General features: G+C 41.1%; 1 protein-coding gene across 1 annotated transcript in view; it reads left to right on the top strand.

Annotated features, from left to right (window-relative positions):
* The window catches only part of RGMB (repulsive guidance molecule BMP co-receptor b), a 34,294-nt gene extending 25,201 nt beyond the window's left edge, over positions 1-9,093 (top strand). Inside the window, exon 3 of the mRNA XM_033963207.1 lies at positions 7,392-9,093. Coding sequence (XP_033819098.1) covers positions 7,392-8,063 — 672 coding nt within the window. The 3' untranslated portion in view covers positions 8,064-9,093. The remainder of the gene's footprint in view (positions 1-7,391) is intronic.
* The last annotated feature ends 13,919 nt before the right edge of the window (positions 9,094-23,012 follow it).

The raw sequence follows: 23,012 nt of genomic DNA, 5'->3' as shown, positions 1-23,012 counted from the left end.
CCTTTCCACCACTACCCTTCCCTCCCTCCTTTACCATCTGTTCCTTTCTACTACCCTTCAGCTCCTCTCGCGTGGCCTATCTATCTACCTTCCTCCCTCTTATTTTCATGGCATGTTACAATGTAATTTGTACAAGCCACTGGAGCCTGCAAGCTCGGTCCCTGTCCCATCCCCACAAACCATCTCGCTTCTGTGCTCCTATTTTCCCCATTTCTAATATCTCCCCTATGTATCTGTCATTGCCCCCCCCCCTGTGTCCATATACCATCCCCATGGCATGTCCCCTTTATGTCTCTGTCCCTATGCCCCATGCACATAATTTCCCCTCTTTCTGTTACCTTCCTGTGTCCAGATTTCCCCTATCTTCCTCTTCCATACCAGTGTGTCTCTTCTTTTCAACCCCATCTAGCTTTTTTCCCTCTTTCTTCCCCCCCCCCCCTGCTTCTAGCATCTGGCTCACCTGCCTGTCCTTCCCTTTCTTTCCTGCTGTGGGTTTTTCTTTCCGTCTTCAACCCCTTGGCCCAGAATCCTTTTCCCTTTCACTCCCTCCTTCCAATTTGAGCCGGGAACATGAGCGATCGCACAGTCCCCGCAGCCACCACTCGCCTGCCCAATCGATCCTACTGTTTAGCCAGCTCTCTCCCTTCTCCTCACCTTAGTTTGTAAGTTTAGTTTTTCGGCGACATGCACGCTTTCCCAAAGAGCCGCGCACGCGCGGCTGCTCAATGTTCAATCTTCTGCTCTGCTGCAACTTCCTGTTTCCGGTTGTGTCAGAGCAGAAGATCGAAACTGAGCAGCAGCGGGTGCGCGGCTCTCTGATAGCGTGCGGGTCGCCGAAAAAGAAAACCTACAAACTAAGGTGAGGAGAAGGGAGAGAGCTGGTTAAACAGTAGGATCGATTGAGCAGGCGGGTGTGGGCTGCGGTGACCGTGCGATCCTTCATGCCTCACTGCGGGGACAAGACCATTCACCGCCCCACGGGCGGTGAATGGCCTTGTCCCCGTCGCCGCAGCGACTGCTAGTTTTCGTTCCCCGTTTCGGCGGGTGACCCGCGGCTAAAATGCGGTGACCGCGGGTAAACCGCCACCGTGTCATTCTCTACCTCATTTCCTTTGTTTTATTTCTATATATTACCTTAGAAAGTGGACTAGCACAGCCACCACACTATTTCATTGAAGTAATCTTGAAATTCTTGAATGGTCAGCATTTTTCCTTCTCTGTAGTTATTTTAAAGTAAACTTTGGCTTCAGCAGTGATCTTTCCTCTAGTTTTCTTAACTCCACGGTTACCTGCTTTGGAAGGTAACCCAATTCCGACAGTAGCTTGGTATTTATTTATTAATTTTTCTATACAGTTCTCCCAGTTTATATGAATTTATTCAGGTACTGAAACCTTTTTCCCTGTCTGTCCTGGTGGCAATGGGGGGATTAAGTGACTTGCCCAGGGTCACAAGGAGTATCTGGGTTTGAACCCACAATCAGAGTGCTGAGGCTGTAGCTTTTAAGCACTGCACTACACTCTTCCCCCATCAATATCCACCTGACAATGCCCCAAGGAATATTCCAATATATTTGCTAAATCCTGTTAATCTATACTTTTAGAATAACTTTATCTTTTTAGCAGCTTTTTGTTTGGGTATGTTAGACCCCTAGTTCTTAACTCAATTCTAAGAACACATTTATTTAAAACTATTTATTACCTGCCTAAAAAACTTAGGGGGGTTTACAAAAAAGGACGTTAATAATCATTTATAGCTAAGAAGAAAAAATTTAAATTTAAAAAATTTAAATTGAATCAGGTTGGGCAGACTGGATGGACCATTCGGGTCTTTATCTGCCATCATCTACTATGTTAATATTTTTAACCAAACACACACAAAAACACTCCCAAAACCCCAAATCACCTGTAACCTCCCACGTTCTAATATAAACCACATCATGTTCATAGATCTTTTTCATAAATACATATTAGATACTATACCTCCCTACGGGAGATCCCCAATGAATAATTTTTCATTCAATTTACCTTTTTATTGCATCCAAATCTTTCTCATGCATATTCATTATGGGCACCCTTGAACACCTGACTGGTTTTGAGAACCACTGTGTTGAATCCTTGCTTCAAATTCAGCAAAAAAACACTTTTAATACCTAGGTGAAGAAGAATCAGGCTTATTCTAACTGCATTGATTGGATTCGAGGTGGGCTTAATTTAATTTATTGGCCTTATGGTAGTTTTAGGACATGGAGTAAATTTGGGTTTGCTAAATGAAGAGTGTGAAGACATATGCAATCGAGACTTGATGGTTTCTTAATTTTTGGGTGTTTCATATTGAAGGAGCAATTTCAGAAAATGTAGTTTAGCGAAATGAACTCGTGATATTTATGCATGTTTGATTTCTAGGTAACAGAGCGTGAAAAAGACACAACCCCCTGAATTCTATATGTAGTGCTTTGAGATGCGCATGCAACTTAATTGAATAATGAGCCAATTAGTGCTGTTAAATGGCTTAAGCAATTATCAGTGTTTTAATTTGTAGATCGGGGGTGTTCCTCTTACACAATTATATGGGGCATCCACACCTAACTAGGCGCAAGGATTTGCACCATGTTTCGGTTGGTGCAAATGGCTGTGCCTAAATCTAAACAGGCAACAGAAGAAGGGTCCACCATAGACCAACAAAAGAAAGTCAAAACAGTGGAAGAGACAAAACGATCAAAGCCGTCTATGGCATGAAGAGGTTTATTTCAAGAGACTACACGATTCATGTTTTGGCCGCTGGGCCTGTATCAGGAGCCTTTGAGTTGATAAAGCGGTGTAGAAAGTACAGAACGTTAAGTACCTATTAAGAAAGCTTGGCTGATTTATACTAACAGAGAAATTGAAAGCTCTCTGTGAGCTTGTATAGGTTTGTGCGACTCACAAATGGAAGATTAGATTAGATTAGCAGTATCGTTTATCAACTCATAAGACTCCAGATGCAGGCCTAGCGGCCAAAACACAAACTGTGTCAAGTCTTTTGAAATAAACCTGTTTACGCCATATGCTGCTTTGATTATTTCATCTTTTCCACTTTGACTTTGTTGTGTCTAAAGTTAGGCATGGCTCCTAGGCATAACCACTGTTTTATTATCTGGACTTAACTTTAGGTGCCATTTATAGAAAAGCGGTTTGGGGGGAGAAAGGGGTGCTGATATTTTTTTTATATTTTTGTAGGTACTACATATAGAATTCAGAATATTTAGACTGAAACATTTCTATAACTTGTGTTTTGAACTTTAGTAAATCAGACCGATGCTCAGTTTCTGCCAGCATTAATTGCAGATAATGACAGGTTTGTACGCACATTATTGTGTTGTGTGCGCTTGAGTGTCAGTGTTAACTCATAGAGTAAAGATGACTAAATTGTATTGAAATGCATGGTATTGAGTTCAGTAAGTGTTCTTTTACGATTCACAGAAGGAAATGATGGCCTATAGAGAAGAAAAGTTTTCATTGGGTCTGAGGCGGCATGGAAGGTTTTCAGAAAATGATCTTTTGGGGCAATTTCTCACATTGAACAGTCAGTTTTCTCATCTTTAACAAGGTTCCTGCAAGTTTTAAAGTCAAGACGTGAATGAACAAACATACACGTGTGTCAGAGCTAAACTGAAAGTAAAAGCACACATCTGCACCTGTTCTTTGCCTAAATATGGGCATTGAAAAAATTCCATATGGTAGTAATATTTGTGAGGCTCATTTAAGTGGTGAAGAAAAAGGGCTAGTGTGTGCTGTGTGCATGCCCAGACGAAAACAGAAGTGGCAAGTGCCATGCTTATAGCAAAACCTTTGTGTGCATGTATCAAGCACGTTCTCCCCTCCCCCCCACACACACTTCCTGTTCTATGTGCAGTTAAATCACAAAATTAAATTTTAAATATAACCTGCTTTGAGTTGTCTGAGTTAGTTTTATACTAAAAGCTCTCCACAAGTTTAATATTCACTCATTATATATACAAAAAGTGCTACAATAATGAATAAAGTGCGAAAGTGCTCAATAGAGAATGCTCAATAGAAGTGCTCAATAGATGAATGGAATAAGGCGGCAGTGAAGTGTGGGTTCCTGCGCTTGTCTCAATTCCGCTTTCGCCTTTAGTAGCCTTAACGGCCCCCGTGTTCATGTAACCAACATAATAGCCTCCCTTCAACTCGAGTTTCGCAGTAGCGTCGTCAGGAAGGGGGCACTCTGAAAAAAATAATAAATAAGCATACAATCAGATCATACCTCTAACCCTCCGGTTAAAAACATTTAAAATATATTAAATAAATTCTTCAATATAAGATCGGTATAAGTGTAAACATTCTTATCATAATTTTCTAAACCTATACCGATCTTATATTGAAGAATTTATTTAATATATTTTAAATGTTTTTAACCGGAGGGTTAGAGGTATGATCTGATTATATGTTTGTTTATTATTTTTTTCACAGTGCCCCCTTCCTGATGATGCTACTGTGAAACTCGAGTCAAAGTATTTTGGTTACAAGAACACGGGGGCCGTTAAGGCTACTAAAGGTGAAAGCGGAATATTCATCAAAAACTGGAGAGGTTGGAAAATTATGAACGTAGGTTGAACCTGAGGTTGTTGAATTTTCCACAGAGATGCTGAAGAAGTATCGAAGGGAAATTTTGCAAATACTATTGGAGTCAATACCTCCAATTACCAAAGCCTTTTATGTGAACTCAGGAAGTCCTGCGGCCAATTTAGTACAAGAACAGAAAGGGAGAGCCAATTTTGATCTTCTTGGCTTCCTTGAAGATTCTAGATCAGTAGTGACTACAACTACACTCATTGCATCTTTTGCACTGGAATATGATAGGAATTGGATTCTTTGGTTGTATTTTTGATTTAAAGATGTTCAGTTTCTGGGACATTCAGTGATGATTTTTCCTGCCCTTTGTAGAGCACACAACTGTGAAGAAAGGCTTTTTTGGCCTTTAAATCCCAGGTGTTGGACCTCAAAGGGTCTGATTTCCTTCAGTTTCCATGTAAATGTATTAAGATGTCTGATATAACTTATGTATTTCTAGACCCAGAACATTTAAAGAATTTCGTTGAAGCAAGGCAACTTCCAGTTCCTATAGCAATCCACTCCCTCAGATGATGATATGAATGTCGTGATAGAAAAGTAAATCCTGTTTAGTCCGATATAATACATTTCTTATATTTTTGCTTTATAACTCTGGTCCTCCATGATTTCTGTAATCTTGCCTCTCTTAAGAACATAAGAAATGCCTTAGGTCCATCTTGTCCTGCGACCCGCACACGCAGAGGCTAAACTAGGTGTTCCCTAATGGACACCTTGTTCACCTGTATCCCTCAATGTGATTTGCAAGAAGGTGTGCATCCAACTTGCCCTTGAATCCCAGAATGGTGGTCTCTGTCACAACCTCCTCCGGGAGAGCATTCCAAGTGTCCACCACTCGCTGTGTGAAGCAGAACTTCCTGACATTAGTCCTGAGTCTGCCGCTCCTCAGTTTTAGTCCATGACCTCTTGTTCGAGTCACTTTTGACAATGTGAATAATGAAGTTTCTTGCTCTATTTTGTCGAAACCTTTTAGTATTTTAAAAGTCTCTCATATCCCCTCGCAGCCTTCTTTTCTGGAGGGTGAACAATCCCAATTTTTCGAGGTGTTCTTTGTAGCTCAAATTCTCCACACCTTTTATTAGCTTCGTGGCTCGTTTCTGCACCCTCTCCAGCAGAGTTATATCCTTCTTTAGGTAGGGAGACCAGTGCTGGACACAGTATTCCAAGTGTGGTCTGACCATTGCTCAATAAAGCGGCATTATGACGTCCGCCGATCTACTCGTGATTTACCTAATATTTTCTGTAGGCAATTTCAAAGTGTAGCTTTTTCTTTAACAAGTGTTAACTTGTAATATTTGAAAATTGCATAAATAAAAATAAAAAAAATTGATTTGATTGCTTATCATGGTTTACTAAGCGATGGTCAATTTTAATTTAAAAAGGGTACATTTTGATATAAAATATAGACACAAAGAAAATAAAAACACTGACTGGTACAAGAGGAGAGGAGGGGAAGAAATACAATCATCTATAGAAAAGAACATTTAAGGTAAAGAACAGTATGGAGGGGATTAGAAATAAAATGTAAATCTGAGGGGAGTTCTAAAGTATAAGCATTTTTGAATGGAAAGCATTTCAGGTTGCTTTTGAAGCGGTCTAGGTTCATTTCTTAAGTATGGTGTTAGGGCAGTGGTCACAAACTCACGGTCCAGGGGCCCATGCAGCCCGCCAGGTACTATTTTGAAGCCCTCAGTATGTTTATCATAATCACAATAGTAAAATAAAAGTTTCTTTATCATATGTCTCTTTAGCTATAAATTACAATATTATTATTAAGACTTAACCAAAAGGAAAGATTTATAAACTATGCAAAATTGTCATTTCCTTAATAAGACATTAACTATATTTTTTTCTGAGGCCCTCCAGCTACCTACAAATCCAAAAGGTGGTCTTGCAAAGGGTTTGAGTTTGAGATCACTGAGTTAGGGGGTTCCAATGTTTTCGGTGCGGTAACTGAGAAAATGTCTTGATGACACGTACCTATTATCTTTGGCTGCTTCCAATGAAATTGAAATTGAGAATGCCTGATCATAATACAGGGTCTTGAAGGATGATAAGTTGTGGATGGTATGGTCTATTTCCTGACTGAAGACCTGTGTATTTGGAGTAGGCATCCAATATCTGGGTTATTAAAATAAATGTTCTCACATAATTTGCTTTTAGCCATCTAGGATGAAAGGGGAAGAAAGGTTTAGGAATAACCATGTAGTCCCAGGAAAGATCATTTTTGTTTGCATTCAGGTACTCAAGCATTTTTCCCTATCTGTCCTGGCAGGCTCACACTCTATCTAATGTACCTGGGGCAATAGGGGATTAAGTGACTTGCTCAGGATCACAAGGAGCAGTGTGGGATTTGAACCCACAACCTCAGGCTGCGGAGGCTGTGGCTCTAACCACTGCACCACACACTCCCCACCTATCCATAACTGGTCCAACACAATAGTATCCTAATTAAGGAAGACCCTTTTTATGTTGCTTCAAACCTTCATGTATTTTTCATGTTGCCCATGGTATGTTAAAGTTGAAGTTCACTAGTTGGCAATTAACATATACAGTATCTGGATGTGTAAATATAGGTATTTATTTGCAGCTGGATTTGTTGAGGGAGGAAAGGGGAATGAGGAAGGTTACAAGCTGCACCTTTCCAGTAACCGATGATGCATTCAGTGCATCAATGGATACATTTGCCATGACTTTATTACTGATTTACTAAGAGGTCTTTCTGCTTCTCTAACAATATTTCTTTTTGTGCTCCTTTACAGGTCACTATTATCTTTAAATCTTACCAAGGTTGCACAGACCAAAAGGTGTACCAGGCAGTGACGGATGACTTACCAGCTGCCTTTGTAGATGGCACAACTAGTGGAGGTGACGGAGATACCAAGAGCTTGCACATTGTAGAGAGAGTCGGTGGCAAACATGTGGAGATGCATGCCAAATACATTGGGACCACTGTCTACGTGCGCCAGCTTGGTCACTACCTGACACTGGCCATTCGCATGCCAGAGGAGTTGGCCATGACTTATGAAGAAAGCCAGGATCTGCAGTTGTGTGTGAATGGCTGCCCTTTAAGCGAGCGCATTGACAACGCAGGTCACCTTCCTGTGCCTGTGATGGGGCACGTAGTCCCCCACCCCGCTTTCGCTCAGAGCTCGCATGCGTTCACAAAGGAAACCGCGACTGCCAAATGTCTGGAGAAGATGCCAGTGAAAGACCTGTACTTCCACTCCTGTGTGTTTGACCTCCTCACTACTGGGGATGTAAATTTTACCATAGCGGCTCATAGTGCCTTGGAGGATTTAGAGGCGCTTCACCCCAAAAAAGAGCGATGGCGTATTTTCCCCAGCAGTGGGAACGGCGCTGTTTGCAAGAGTGGCACATCACCTGCCATAAGTCTCGGACTTGTATGCTTCATCCTTGTTTCATTTTTGTAGGGTTTTTGTGTCTATAAGCAAAATTTTAAAATATATATATTGTGATAATATATTGAGTAAAAATAAGAGTATATATGTATATACCTTGTATATGAAGGGATATTTGTTCCTGGACACTCATGAGATTTGTGTATATATCATGTAAATCTTTTCATGTATGTTGAATGTAGTAGTTTTTTTGATTGTATCTGTTTTATTTTTTTTGCAGTTTGTGAAATGTTTATGTCCCTTCTTTGGGACTTGTTAGAAAGCACTTTATTTTTTATATATTATTTGGTGTGCATATGTGAGTAATGTATAATGGCATACATGCTCTATACACAGTGCTCGCTCTAATTTCTTATATACACACTTGAGTCAAAAAAAATCTGTCCACAAACAGACAAATTTTCCCCCCATTTGATTTTTATAAAGCTATTATCCCATTAGTCTTGCAGATCTGTGAATTTTCCCTCCTTTTATCCCAAGTATCTTTTTAGCAATGTAACCTTATAAGATGCTGCTAATAATCAAAAGAGATAGCTAGTTTGGAAGAGCTTAAAGCCTTTGTGCCTGGAGCTCTTGAGCCTCTTTTCTCACCAAATGTAACAGCTAATGTGAGACGTGCTATGTTTGTTTGTTTTTTCTCCCCATTTGGGGGGGGGGGGGGATAGGATGGGTCTATGGGCTAGATTCACTGACTAAGCAAACCGATCATGTACCGATCGGTTTGCGAGCCCTTAGTGACCAGATTTCCCTTCTGCAGTATTCACTAACCTGTATATAGCGATCCGCTTCTGGTGTGTGCATGCAAATGAGGGGAACTGCATGCAAAGTTAGCAGGGGTGTGATTCACTAAACTTTTTTTCAATCCAACTGGGCTCACAAAAAGCGACTGCTCAGGACCAGTTGCTGAAGCCCTTTGCGTCTGCCCTGCCTGCCTGCCTTCCCCAGTCTCTCCTGTCTGCTCGCCCCGACTCTCCTGCTCTCTGCTGCCCTTCCCCACAGTGCAAGCCTGTGGTTTTAAAGCTCACACTGAAGGGAAGGAGGGAAGAGGCTGCTGCTTCCACATAGGAGCAGGAGAGTCAGGCCCCGAACATGCCTGCCCAGACTGCCTGTGCAAGCCCGTGGTTTTAACTCGAAGCGGGTTAAACCCACGGGCTCGCAAAAGTTTAAAGTTTAAAAAAAAAAAGTTGCGGCTAGGACGGGTCTGCGCATGTGCGATCCCTGCAGGCAGATTGGGGTGTTCCTCCTATCACCCCCATCTGCATATTTTAGGTTAGTGAATTTGTCGGACCTGCCTGAATTGGAAACGGATTGTTCCGATTCGGCCAGGTTAGTGAATCTAGCCCTATCTTTGGAGACTAAAATGCAACAACAACAGCAACAACAAAAAGTGCCAGCTAGTATGTTACCTCTGAAGTTTTAGGTTTTCTTTTTAATTGTATATTTTTAATAAAATTAGCAGCCTAAAAGAGGCCCTTATTTTTCTTTGGAACCAGGTTTTAGTGCTGTAATTTTTAGTGATCTAATGGTTTTCTTTTAGCTTTGCTTTTTTTGAAAGCAGAGGGGAAGTAAGTCTGGGCTGTAGAATTCCTATTCATTGGACTATAGTGCAGCTGTGCTCTTTTTATTCTGCACCCAATGTTGCTGGTAAATGGGTAAAGTTCTTGATGGCCACATTCTAGTATTTGGTTACAGGTGGCAAATTTACCTGTGTTTTGGATTTTTAGCCTGCTTTATATAATTGATTCACTGTGGCTTACAATTCAACTAAAGTTCTTGCTCATAAAACCTTATAACATAGTTGTACCTTATGCTTATTGTTGGGGGAGGGGGGGAAGTAGGGTATAGTTATTTTTGAATAATGGATGCAGCATAAACTTTTAATGGAAAACCTGTAGCATGGCTAGATAAGGGTCAGCAATTATAAATAATGTGTACACACTATACACACACTCTAATTGTCATCTTTAAGAATACGAAGGAAGAATAATTGCTCTCGGCTTGATCTGAGGAATCTGATCCACACCCCTTCACCTCACCAGCGCCTGCTTCCACTTCTCATTTCTTCTTATCAATCTCCAGGTATCCCTTTTCATCCCTCTTGTTTCTCTTTTACCTATGGCTTTGTGATATGTGGCCTGCAGTGACCTCTTATGGCCAGAACACTGTAGCACAAGCAACATGGTCCTTTACTGACACCCTTTGAAAACGTACCATGTATGTTACATATTTACAGGTATGACCAAAAGTTTGCAACTATGTAGTTCTCAACAGTTACATTGAGCTTTGTTAACTTATTTTGTATTGTGCTATACTTTGGCCTGTATGTAATCTTTTATTTATGTGAGCTACTTGTTGTTCTGTCTTGGCAGCTGCCACCATCTTGATTTGTCACTTTCAAGTAGTTCATGTGACATTTAAGTGCTTCTTGTTCCATAAAATCCATAGCAGATCCCAGAAGTTTGCTGTACAGGGTCAGACTGAAGGTCCATCAAGTTCAGTATTCTGTTTTTAACAGAGGGTGATCCCAAAAGAGTAAATTGAGTCCATGGTTCTTATTACCAGGAATAAGCAGTAGTTTTCTTCAAGTCCACGTTTAATAATAGTTGTTAGACTTTTCTTCTAGGAAGTTGTCCAAACCATTTTTAAATCCTGCTGCACTAATAACTTTTACCATTCTTGCAGCAAATTCCAGAGACTTACATGCTGAGTGAAGAAATATGTCTTCACAAGTTATTTTTAAATTAGAGAATGGCATGGGGACACATTTCCCCCCGTCCCCGGAGGAACTCAATTGCCCCATCCTGCCTCCTTCCCCCTTTCCTGTAAGCTCTACCTTAATTGCACAAGCCTTGAAAACGTATGCTTTTAAAGTGTTTGAGGGTGGTGCAGATGAGGACAGATCTTGCAGGAATGGGGCAGAAAGGAAAAGAACTCACCGGAACGGGAAAATGAGTTCCTGTGGGGACGGGGAAAAATTTGTCCCCATGTCATTCTCTATTTTAAATGTACTACTTAGTAACGTCTTTGCATGTCCCAAAGTCCTTGTACTCTGAGTAAATAAGTGATTCACATCCAAAAGTTGCTCTCCACTTATTTATTTTATAGACCTCTTGTATTTCCCCTCGGCCTGCTAAGCCAAAAAGCCCTTAATATCTTTTAGCCTTTCTGCATAGGGGAGTTATTCCAGTTCCTTTATTTTTTTGGTTGCCATTCTCTTTACCTCTTCTAATTTGGCCCTTTATTTAGATGCAACAACCAGAATTAATTGAGGTGTGGTTATACCATAGAGCAATAGAGAATGAAAATGACTTTTTTTGTTTTCTTGATAGCTGCTCCATACTGAGCAGGGGATTTGCCTGGGTAGCGACTCCTAACGTGGAATTCTGTATCTGGAATTACAGTTTGGTTGCTGTTCCTTACGTGTATCACTTTACACTTGCTCACATTAAATTTAATCTGCTCAACTCCCAGTCTCATAAGGTTCACTTGCAATTTCTCACAATGTTCTTGTGATTTAACTATTTTGAATAACTTTTAAATCAGAAAACTGATCACCAGGTCATTCTAAACATATTAAAGAGTAGATGTGGTAGTACAGATCCCTGGGGAACCCCAGTATTCATCCTTCTCCATTGAAAATATTGACCATTTAACCCTGCTCTGTTTTCTCAGTCCGCAACAGGACATTGCTTCCTATCCCCCCATGACTTGTTAATTTCCTCATGAGTTGTTCATGAGGTACTTTTTTGAAAATGCAGAAGGCTCATCTTTAACACTGCTGGCTGTCATTTGGTCTTCCTCTCACCTTTTTAAATATATAGAATATCTGGTCTGTACTTCCAGGATGATATATTGAATGTCCACACCTGATTTAAACTAATTTTTTGCAACTGCTCCTCGATGAAGGGGGGGGGGGGGGTGTTTAATCATTTTCCTCATTTTATCATAGCCGCTTTTTTGAAAGTTTAAATGCTAACTTGTTTTCACTCCAATTTATAAATTTGATTTATGTTGTGATCACTGTTGCCAAGTGGCCTAAACACAGTTACCTCTTGATTTAAATACTGTGTTTCACTAAGGACTAGATCCAGAATTGCTTCCCTATAAAGCAGTCATCTTATTTTTCCAACTCTATTCCATTATCTGATATTGTTAAAAGAAGTGTCATTCTCTGAAAATATTGAAGTAGTCACAAATGTGAGTGAAATTAATGGTATGACAAATATCTTAATCTTTTTTGTAGCATTTTGACTCTGTTGCACAGATAAAGGATAGAAGTTCAGTTCTGAATTTGGTAACAAGTTGATTATAGTATAGAAGCTAAATTGTATACTTTTTCTCTTGAGGTATAAGAAACTAAAATATCTCGAGACATCTGTATGGGTATTCTGTAATGTTTTTGATCCTATATTTATTGGGTTATGGACTGGTATAGCATCAGAGAATAGTTAAGCTCTGGAATGCGTTGCCAGAGGATGTGGCAAGAGTGGATAGCGTAGCTGGTTTTAAGGAAGGTTTGGACAAGTTCCTGGAGGAGAAGTCCATAGTCTGTTGTTGAGAAAAACATGGGGGAAGCCACTGCTTGCCCTGGATCGGTAGCATGCAATGTTGCTACTCCTTGGGCTTTGGCCAGGTACTAGGGACCTGGCTTGGCCACCGTGAGAATGACCTACTGGACTTGATGGACCCAGTAAGGCTGCTATTATATTTTTATGGTGCTTGAGAAGGAGCGCACACTAGAGAAAGGAACACAGATGGATAGTAATTCTGTGCTTAGAAAACATATCACTGAGAGCAAGCACAGAGATGCTGAAGGTGGCTCATCCAGTAGGCATAATTCATGAACAGTTTTCAGTAATGAGTATCCTCTGGGCAACCTAGAGCTATGAATATGTGAATGGATAATGCAATCATTGATAGCAAAATTCTCCTTAAGGGTGATAGTTGATCAAGATTTTTCAACTATTCCAATCAAGAAAGCCAGTAGCAGGATGATATGTAGAAGATCATTCAATGCTTTTTCTTTGATCATACCAGCTAGCTTGAAAGCCAGAGTTGTCTGCCAGAAATATTAGATTTGGTTCACTTTCTTCCACAAATACAAGTGATAGACAGCTGTGCAATAGCGTCTGTGTTTTCAGATGAAAGCACCTTCATTTGGCTCTCTAGTTTTTGTAGACACATAAGACCATCAAAGCAGAGCCACAACCCAAGGTATATTCTACCCACAGTGAAGCAAGCACAAAAAGGCAATTTAGGGTGCAGTTTCAGGGGCTGATTGAGCAGGGTTATGGATTTGTATTTTTGAGCGTATGGAAGGAAGCTCCCCCAAATTTCATGTACTTTTCTGTCATCACCTATTTTCAACAGGATGGCACAAAAGCTTTGAAAGCATGGCTGGCTCAGCAATGAATACAGGCAGTCCCCGGGTTAAGAACAAGTTTGGGTTTTGTTTTTTTTAACTGTTCTGAAATCCTGTACAGTACACAGTCTATAAAAACATTAAAGAAACAGTCCTCAAAACAAAGTCCTGTAGTTTAAATAGAAAGAAAAGATAGGTTTACACTTACTTTTGTTCTTATCCATCCCACTGTTCCCTCTCCACCACCACATCCAACATTTCTCTCTCATTTTTCTTCTTCATCTTGCATCTGTACCTCACGTCTCCCTCCCTATACCCAACACCCCACTCTTTCTTCATTTCCCCATGTGCACCATCTCCTTCCCTCTCACTTAGACATCCAGGCCCAACACTTCTCCCTTTCCATTCTCTCCCCACCTCAGCATCTTTCCTTCACTCCCTCCAGTGTTCCATCCTTTCTCCCAAGATCATGCTCCCTCCCTTCTTTCTTCCTTCCTCCCATCCTTTGTCTGCAGTTTGTGATGAAGTTTCAAAGTTTATTCATGGCTTGATATACCGACCGTCACATGTATCTGGGCAGTTTACAATATCACAAATTAAAAAGTTTAATATGAATAGATAAAATAAAATAATATGGGGTAAACCTAAAACTATGACAATTGAGGCTGATTAGAAATGAAAGGATTTTTGGGGATAGAAAAGTAATTAATTAGATTGATAAATAAAAATAAAGGTGGGTAGAGGGAAGGAAGGTAACATGAGGAAGGTAGGGATAACGCTTCTTAAAAGCGTTGTTTTTTTTTTGTTGTTGTCTCACTCACTTATTTCCTACTTATTGGTAGGCATCTTTAAAGAGAAAGGTTTTAAGATTTGTTTTAAATTTGATTAGGGAGTCTTCATTGCGAAGATGGAATTGCATTGCGTTCCAGAGAGAAGGTGCAAAGACTGAAAAAATGGAATTTTTGGTGTAGTACAGGTCTTTTATTGATGGTACTGTCGATAGATTTTGATTCGTTGATCTCTGAGGACCCTAGAAGGAGTATGTGGAGTGAGATATTTGTCTAAAAAGGAAGGAAGTTGAGAAGTCTTCTCTGTCCCAATATATCCCTGCTTCTCCCTTCTTGTGTCAACACGCCTCCCTTCCTATCCAAACGTGAACCCTCCTCCCTTCCGTGTCCCAAATTTGTGGTCTCCTGCGGGTGTTTACCTCCAGGTTCTTGTATGTGGCCTGTGGCTAACCCGGAAGCCTTCCCTCTGATGTGAGAGAAGGTTTCTGGGTTAGCTGCAAGCCTCATGCTCGAACCAACGGTTGCGGCTTCGCAAAGAGAAGTGCCACTGGGAGGAGAGAGGAGGTAAACGCCTGCAGGAAACACGAAGGGTCAAGCTGCTGGGTCAGCTGCAGCTTTGCAAAAAGAACTGCGATGGGAGGAGGGAGCTGGCCAGAGGAGGTAAACACCTGTGGGAGGCTCAAATTTGGGGCGCAGAATGGAGGGAAAGATGACTAGGGGCGCGTTGTGACACAGGAAGGGAGAGGCTGGACCCTGGTTCGTAAGTATGAGTTTGATGCAAGTTGGGGGCGTTCTTAAACCAGGGACTGCCTGTACATCTATTAAACCCTGGACAGAAAATAGCTTCAATTTTAACATCATTGAAAATATATAGGCAGCGATGAAACAGTCCATTTTCTAAAGCAGGCCTGATACAATGTGGACCAGGGAAGCTCACAGTGATACCTGGCAATGTAAATGCCATGACAATACAGGCAGTCCTCAAGGCTATCACTGCAAGTATAGCCAAAAACTTTCTGTAGACTGAGAGCAGCATGATATTTGTATTAAAAAGCACTGCCTGTGCACCTGGCTTTGGCTACACAAACAAAGGTGGTGGTTGCAAACTTTTGGTCATGACTCTACATGCATTAGGATTGTTTTTGAATGTTTGAAACTGGTAAGCATTTTAATATTCATTGGAGTAAAATGAATCTATTAGGTGTATCTGTGAGTTGCCATGTGGTTGATTTGGGGGATGTTGGGTGATTATGTTAGCAAGCGGTAGTCTTGAAAAAGAAAAGCAAACTTTCCATGATGTATCGTTGCAGTTTTGCATAATGTAGTTTTTATCCATAAGTACAAAATGTTTTACTACTTCCTTTCTGCTCTGGGATTTCTTGAAAAAAAAATGTTGTTTGTTCATGTCTGGTTCATAAAGCCCATGCTAGCCAAGAGAGTTTTTGCTAATGCCAAACACATGGACATTTTGAAGCTAGTGAAGGCTCTCTGGGGAGGGCTGTAACGTAAGGGGAACACTGGTTTTAACAGACACTCCAAACAGCTGTGTTTAGAAGGCTTCACTTTTTTTTTCTCTCTTAGAAACCTCCCACAGTGTGTCAGTCTTTGAGGAAAACTTTTGGATTTAGCTCATGGATGTACTAGTACATATTTGTTTGTGTAAAAGTGACTGTGCAGTGTGTAAATACTTTAAATTATTATGCTAGAAGAATAAAGTTACTACCATACTGTGGAATGTTTTTGACATGTGGTCTTCTACTGCCATCTGCTGTTTTACTGCAAAATGTTGAAATCAATGGGGTTTGTGTATTGAGAAGTTTGAAGGATGGATGGGACTGCTAAAAATGCCACTTTTCAAGAGTGGGTGAACTGGCCATGTTTTATGCTTAAGTGGTGTGGGCATGGGGATGGTGGTGATTTGATATTGGATAAAATATGAAGTTGATATTATACACTTGATTTGTTTTTAAAACTTGGGGGCCCTTTTACTAAGGAGCACTAGCTGTTTTAGCGCACACTAATATTTGGCGCACGTTAAAACAGCTAGCACGCCTTAGTAAAAGGACTCCTGGATTTTAAAACTTGATTTGTTTTTAAAACTTAAGCTAGGTCCGTTAGCACAATACTAATTGTAATGCAATTTCTTCCATCCATTTTTCATATACACACACAATATAATCTTATTAATACATAATGGTAACCACAAAATTAAAAACACAAAGCACACTGTACGCAGAGAAAATGTTATCATTTATATTTGGGTTTTTTAAAAAAGATGTTCAAGACCGATAATTTTAAAATATGTAATGTCACCTCAGAAACAATTATAGAAAAATAGACAAATATAGTGCAAAATATAGACAGCAGATATAAATTCTCAAAACTGACACATTTTGATAATTAAATTGAAAATAATATCATTTTTCCTACCTTTGTTTGGTGATTTCATGAGTCTCTGGTTGCACTTCCTTCTGACTGTGCATCCAATATTTATTTCTTTCTTTCTGCCTCCAGACCTCATTCCATTCCCCAACCAACATCTCTCTCTGTCCCTCTAGGAGTCCAACTTTTCTTCCTCTCTCATCCCCCAGAGATCATGTGCAGCATTTTTCACCTCTGCCCACCAGCCTCATGCCCATTTCTCCTTCTTTCAACCCTTTCCAACACCATGCCACATCTCTCCCTCCATCACCATGCCCAACATTCCTCCCCCTTGTAACCCCTTCAATCTGTCCCTCTCCACTACCATATCCAACATTTCTCCCTCTCATCCTTCTCTTTCCCATGTGCACCATCTCTTTCCCTCTCACTCACACACTCAAGCCCAACAATTGTCCCTTTCTATTCCTTCCCTCCCTCCTTCCTATGTCCCAAGTTAGTGCCCCTTTCCTCTCTCCCTTGTGTAAAATGGCCACATTTACTGTTTTTCCTATTAATGCCCCCTCCTTTCTGTGGCCTGAGTTTGTGCCCCTATTAATGCCCCCTTCCTTCCTTCTGTGTCTCGAGTTTGTGCACCCTCCCCCCCTCACTACCTTACAGCCTTTGACCCACCTGCTTCCTTCCTCCTCCGAAGCTGACCCATGCCAAAGCATGCCTGCCCCCAAGCTGACCCGCTGCCAATTGTCCTCTCCCCCGGTCCACTGCTGCCACCCACCAGCTCCATTTAATTATCCCATGCCGCTGCCTCAATTCCAGGAAGGGTCAGGTGCGTGCAGCGATTTCATGTTGCCGGCACTCAAGCCTTCCCCCCCCCCCGACATCAATTCTGACATCGCAGAGAAGGTTTGAGCCAGCGATTGGCTGGCCCGGAACCTTCTCTCTGATATCAGAATTGATGGGGGGAAGGCTTGTGGGCCGGCAGCGTGCAATCGCTGCACTTACCTGGCTCTTCCTTGCCTGGAGTTGCGGCAGCGGTGGGGGATAATTAAATGGGGGTGGCAGGGAGGAATCGGCGGTCAGCCTGTGTACCCTCAACATGCGGTCCTTATTCCCCAGGTTGAGAAACACAGCTTTAGCATACCTGACTGTATTACATAACTTTTGGCTCTAGTGAAGATGTTTGTTGTGTTTTTGTTTTGAGCACCATTTTTTAAAATTTGTCTTTATACAGTCATGTATTTTCTTATTAACACGTTAGATTTATTTTTTTTTTTCAGCATCCCTGGAAGATTTTTAGTATTTGATGGTAAAGTACTTTACATCTTTCTTGTATAAACTGTTAAAAAAAAAAATCCTTTCCTTTTCAAGTAAATTTCCTTATTGCTTTACATGCTATAATTTGCTAGTAGCTGGTAAAAAGTCTTCACATCCCTTGTACATTTTTCTCATTCTGCTGTCAAAAAACTATAATTCAAAATGCCTTAAAAGTAAGAGTTTGTTTTACTTATCTATACAACATCCTCTACTTTCAGCATGAGAGAACAATTATAGAAATAGTCAAAAGGTAATTAAGTACAAAAAAACAAGTCTGATTGCATAAATCTTCATTCTCTTCATCATGTTAAAACCTAAATTAGCATTCTTTACAAAAATTGCCCTAATGAGGCCCATAATAAGTTAAATAACCCACCTGTTTGCAATCATGCTGTTGAGCAGATTTAAATACTGCTTGATGAAGAAACCCACCATTTTGTGCTGGGTGAAGAGAATTTTAAAAGCAAAAGGGTGCTGAAAGAATCTAGTATAATTTATTCAAATGTACAAATTAAGAGAAGGGAATAAGCAAATTTCAGTTTTAAACAATTCTAACGTTCATTGTTTTATAGAAGATGCAGTTTGGTATTGCCAGACACTGCCTCAATCAGGTTACTAGCAGTAGTTTAAGGAAATGTCTGAGGAAGCTCAGAGTGATACCTAAAATTAATTTAAAATGGTATTTATAGTTTGCTTCTGTCAACAAGGATTCAAAGTTTACTGCATTTACATATAAAGTAAAACTAAAATAACTTTCAAAACATTATGGCTGCATTTTGCTGACTAGAAGGAAAATATAGATTATCAACACTTTTTAGTTTTACACCTCAAAAATGGCCTCTTGGCAAGGGGTAGCAAGAAATTATACAGCCTGGACACTTTCATTTACAAAGAAACAAAGGTGTTGTGGTCTGCTGAGACCAACATGGAACTTCTTGTTTGCAGTGATAAGTAGGTGTTGTGCCACTGTGCCTGTTGTAAAGCATACCTGGAGCTGATTTTCAGGAGTTGGGGATAAGGGGGCTTGTGGAGATGGGAAGAAGGATTGGTGGTGCAAAATACAAGTTGATCCTGAAGCAAAACCTGTTCTAATCTGTTACAAACCTCTAGGGCCGGGTTAGGCAATTCCAGTCTTCGAGAGCCACAGGCAGGTCAGGTTTTCAGGATATCCACAATAAATATGCATGTGATAGATTTGCATCTCAAGGAGGCAGTGCATGCAGATCCATCTCATACATATTCATTGTGGATATCCTGAAAACCTGACCTGCCTGTGGCTCTTGAGGACTGGAAGTGCCTACCCCTGCTCTAGGGTGAAGAGTGGTCTTCACCAAAACAACCCTGAGCAGAATGAAAAACAAAAGGGTTGCATAGCAAGAAGAAAAGCTTAATCCAGACTTGACGACTAAAGTCCAAAATTAATCCCCAACCAACCTGAAAAAGTTTGACTTGTTCTACCTAGAAAATGAGCAAAAACTGCACTATCTTTTTAATAAGGCAGATCATCAGAAAATAATATTTTTGTTCCTGCATATACAAGAGGAAACTTTGTTTTAGCTGTTTGAATGATTTGTAAAGCTTGGTTGTAACGCAGGAGCTTCATGATGATTGGCCGCGGAGAAGACTTATTCGAGCTCGGGCCAGATGGGATTCTGTGGGTCCTTTCAATTTCAAGGGGCATCGAAAATTGTATAGAAAGGAGCTGAGGTATGTTTTTTTGTCAGGAAAGACATTAATCTGCTCCTTCGGTTTGTTCAAGCAGCCAGATTAGCCAAACATTACATCTCCGCATTCTATTCGAGAGGTCTTCCAATTCAGACTGAAGAGTAGTTAGCTTGCGAAGCTCAGATCTAGTGGCCGCATGTTGTTCATCGTGCGCGCCAACGTGTTCTTCCAGCAACACCAGGCGCATGTTGAAGTGAGTAAATTTGTGCAGACATAGCAGAGAGATCATTTTTAATGTCGTAAGTCGCTTTTAAATTTTGCTCCCTGAGATCTTTCAGGAGCTTTAGACCACTCGCCACAGAAGATGAAACCACAGGGTCAGACAGCAGCGGAGTGGTCGCAGCCTTGTCTGGAGTAGACGGTTTAGAGATGGACTGCGTTTGATTAGCTGTCTCGTTTTTACCTAACTTTGAAACCATTGTTATCAAGGGGAAGACAAAGTAGAAGGGCGCTCACAAGAAGAAAAATCGGCTGACATACTTAATTTTTCCTCACTGCTGGTGGAAGTGATTGTCTCATGTGTCCATGCGCGAATCGGTCACATGACATCCGTCTTTATATAACAAAGTTGAAACAGCTACCTTGAACAACAACTAGCTGTTGCTACTAAAGCTGCAGAGATTTAACGAAGAAAGGGGTTCTTTTATGTTTAAATCTTTTTTACTAACGGTTCAAAATTTGACAGCAAACAGATACAATATGTGCCTTTACAAAGACAATCAACTGTTACAACTTGACAGCAACCAATCCCACCACCTCCCTCCCTCCCCGGGAGCAGCAGCAGCAGCGAGTATGTATACAGGGGTCTCCCCTTCTAGGTACATAGTAACAGAGAAGCAGAAAAACATAACGGTAGTGAAATGCCTCCCATGTGCCCATTCCAGGCCCCTGGGAGGGTAACAAACTGCTCAAACTCCAAGCTTGTTCCGAATGAATGGGGTCAGTGTCATGCAGAAAGGAGTGCAACATTGCTCAAACTGGTGCCCCTTTCTCGTGCTCAGGTCTCCAACATCTTTCCTTTCCATCAGTACTTGTTGAATCATCAGAGACCTCCAATGCGAGATAGTGGGTGGCTGTGGAGAAAGCCAGCAATGCAGAATACTGGTTTTGCCCAAAACAATAGTTCTCCAAAGAAAGGCTGCACAACCCGGTCGAATAGGATGAAGACGGGCTTGCAACATAAAAAGAAAACTAGGAGGAAATCGCCATGTGCAATTCCAAAGTTGCACCACATATGCTATAAGCTGAGTCCAAAACTGAGATACACAAGGACAGAGCCAAAACATGTGTCCAAATGTGGCGTGTGCCTGCAAACATTTAAGACAGTGATCGTCCTCACAGAGTTTCGCTATATAGGCCCTGTTAGGGGCAAAGAAAGCCCTCAAGACAAATTAATAATTACGTTCTTTATCCGTAGCTTGAGTCAAGTGTTTATTACCCAGCTGTAATCCTTTTTTCAACATATCAGACATCATAGAGACCCGCAGGTCTTGAGTCCATTTCTGCACTAGTCCAGTATAGTTCACCTCACCCGCCACTTCCTGCAAAAATTTGTGATGAAATCTCAGCGGAATCGGGATCTGAGCCGTGAGACACAGGGCCTCCGACATCTTTTCCTGGACCTCTTCCTGCAACACTGCTGGTGTTATTTCAGATAAGTAATGACGAAGCTATAGGTAAGCATACCAGTCCCCAACAGGAAGATGATAGGTCGTTCATAGATCCTCAAAAGGCAGCGGTAACCCTTCGGGGGACACAGCTTGAGAGACGTAAGAAAAGCCTCTCTGTGCCCACAACGCAAAGGAGGCCTGAAGCATACCAGGGCAGATAGCACCATTGCCCACTATAGCCAAGCAAGGCATAACTTGTGGCAATACGTGCAACAGTTTACATAGCCGTTTCCAGGTCAGCCGCATAGCTGGCAAAAAGACGTCATGTTGTAAGCGAGGCAAATCACTAAATAACTAAAATGGTAAGGTCTGTAAAAAGCACACTCCACATCAGACAAAGAAAAATGTACTGTACCACAGAACCAATCATTAAGATGTCGAATTTGGCAGGCAATATTGAAAGGGTTCTTTTATGATGATGTGCAGTTGTAAAATGGCTGATTTTCTATTTTTTTGTGTTAATGGCCATACACTAATGTTGCCAGTAATCACTCATAACAGTAATTTTTTTTTTTAAATAGCTGTGTGAGTAATTACTGCTACCTGTTATCTAGGCCAGAGTTTCTCAGCTTCTTCAAGCCACGTACCCCCTAGGTCTAACAAATATCAATCGAGTACTCCCCGCCCAGGCTCTGCCCCTGACCCCACCCCCATAATAATAGTTCTAATTGTAATGCAATTTCTTCCATCCATTTTTCATGGAATATAAACTTATTAATACATAATGGTAACCACAAAATTAAAGAAACCCAAAGCACACTGTACGCACAGAAAATGTTAATTATCATTTATATTCATATTATTTTTTCAAAGAGGTCAAAGCAGATGACTTTAAAATATCCAATGTCACCTTAGTAACAATTATAGAAAAATAGACAAATATAGTGATAAATACAGACAGCAGATATAAATTCTCAAAACTGACACATTTCGATCACTAAATTGAAGATAAAATTATTTTTACTACCGTTGCCTGGCGATTTCATGATTCTCTGGTTGCTCTTCCTTCTGATTGTGCATCTAATATTTCTTTCTTTCTGCCTTCTACACGCTTCCTTTCCTCCGGACCTCATTCCCTTCACCCAACCAACACCTCTCTTTGTCCCTCCATGAGTCCAACTTTTCTTCCTCTATCCTCCATCCCCATTGACTACAAGTCTCCATCTCTCACTGCCCTTCTCTCATTTCCTCCCTTGCTGCAAAGGGAGTGAGAAAAGAGAGAGATCCAGGGGTGCATCTCTCCCACCTCCTCTACTGCTACATCCAACATTTCTCCCTCCCTCGTCCCCCGGATCATGTGCAGCATTTTTCACCACTGCCCACCAGCCCCATACCCATTTCTCCTTCTATCACCCCTCTCCAGCAGAATGCCACATCTCTCCTTCCATCACTATTTTCAACATTCCTCCCCCTTGCATCTCCTCCAATCTGTCCCTCTGTTCCCTCTCCACCACCCTATCCAACATTTATCCCTCTCATCCTATTATACCCATGCATCTCTACCTCACTCTATGCCCAATTTTCCTTTCCCCATGTGCACCATCTCTTTCCCTCTCACACACTCATGCCCAACAATTCTTCCTTTCTATTCCCTCCCTCCTATGTCCTAAGTTAGTGCTCCCTTCCTCCCTCCCTTCTGTGTCCCATGTTCGTGCCCCCCTGCCTTTGCCCCCAAATCATGCCCCTCCCATGTCCCAATGCGCTCTTTTCCCCTACTCCTTTC

This window comes from Geotrypetes seraphini, chromosome 1, assembly GCF_902459505.1.
Source record: "Geotrypetes seraphini chromosome 1, aGeoSer1.1, whole genome shotgun sequence".
Lineage (NCBI taxonomy): Eukaryota > Metazoa > Chordata > Amphibia > Gymnophiona > Dermophiidae > Geotrypetes > Geotrypetes seraphini.
This window is presented reverse-complemented; position numbering and strand designations above follow the sequence as displayed.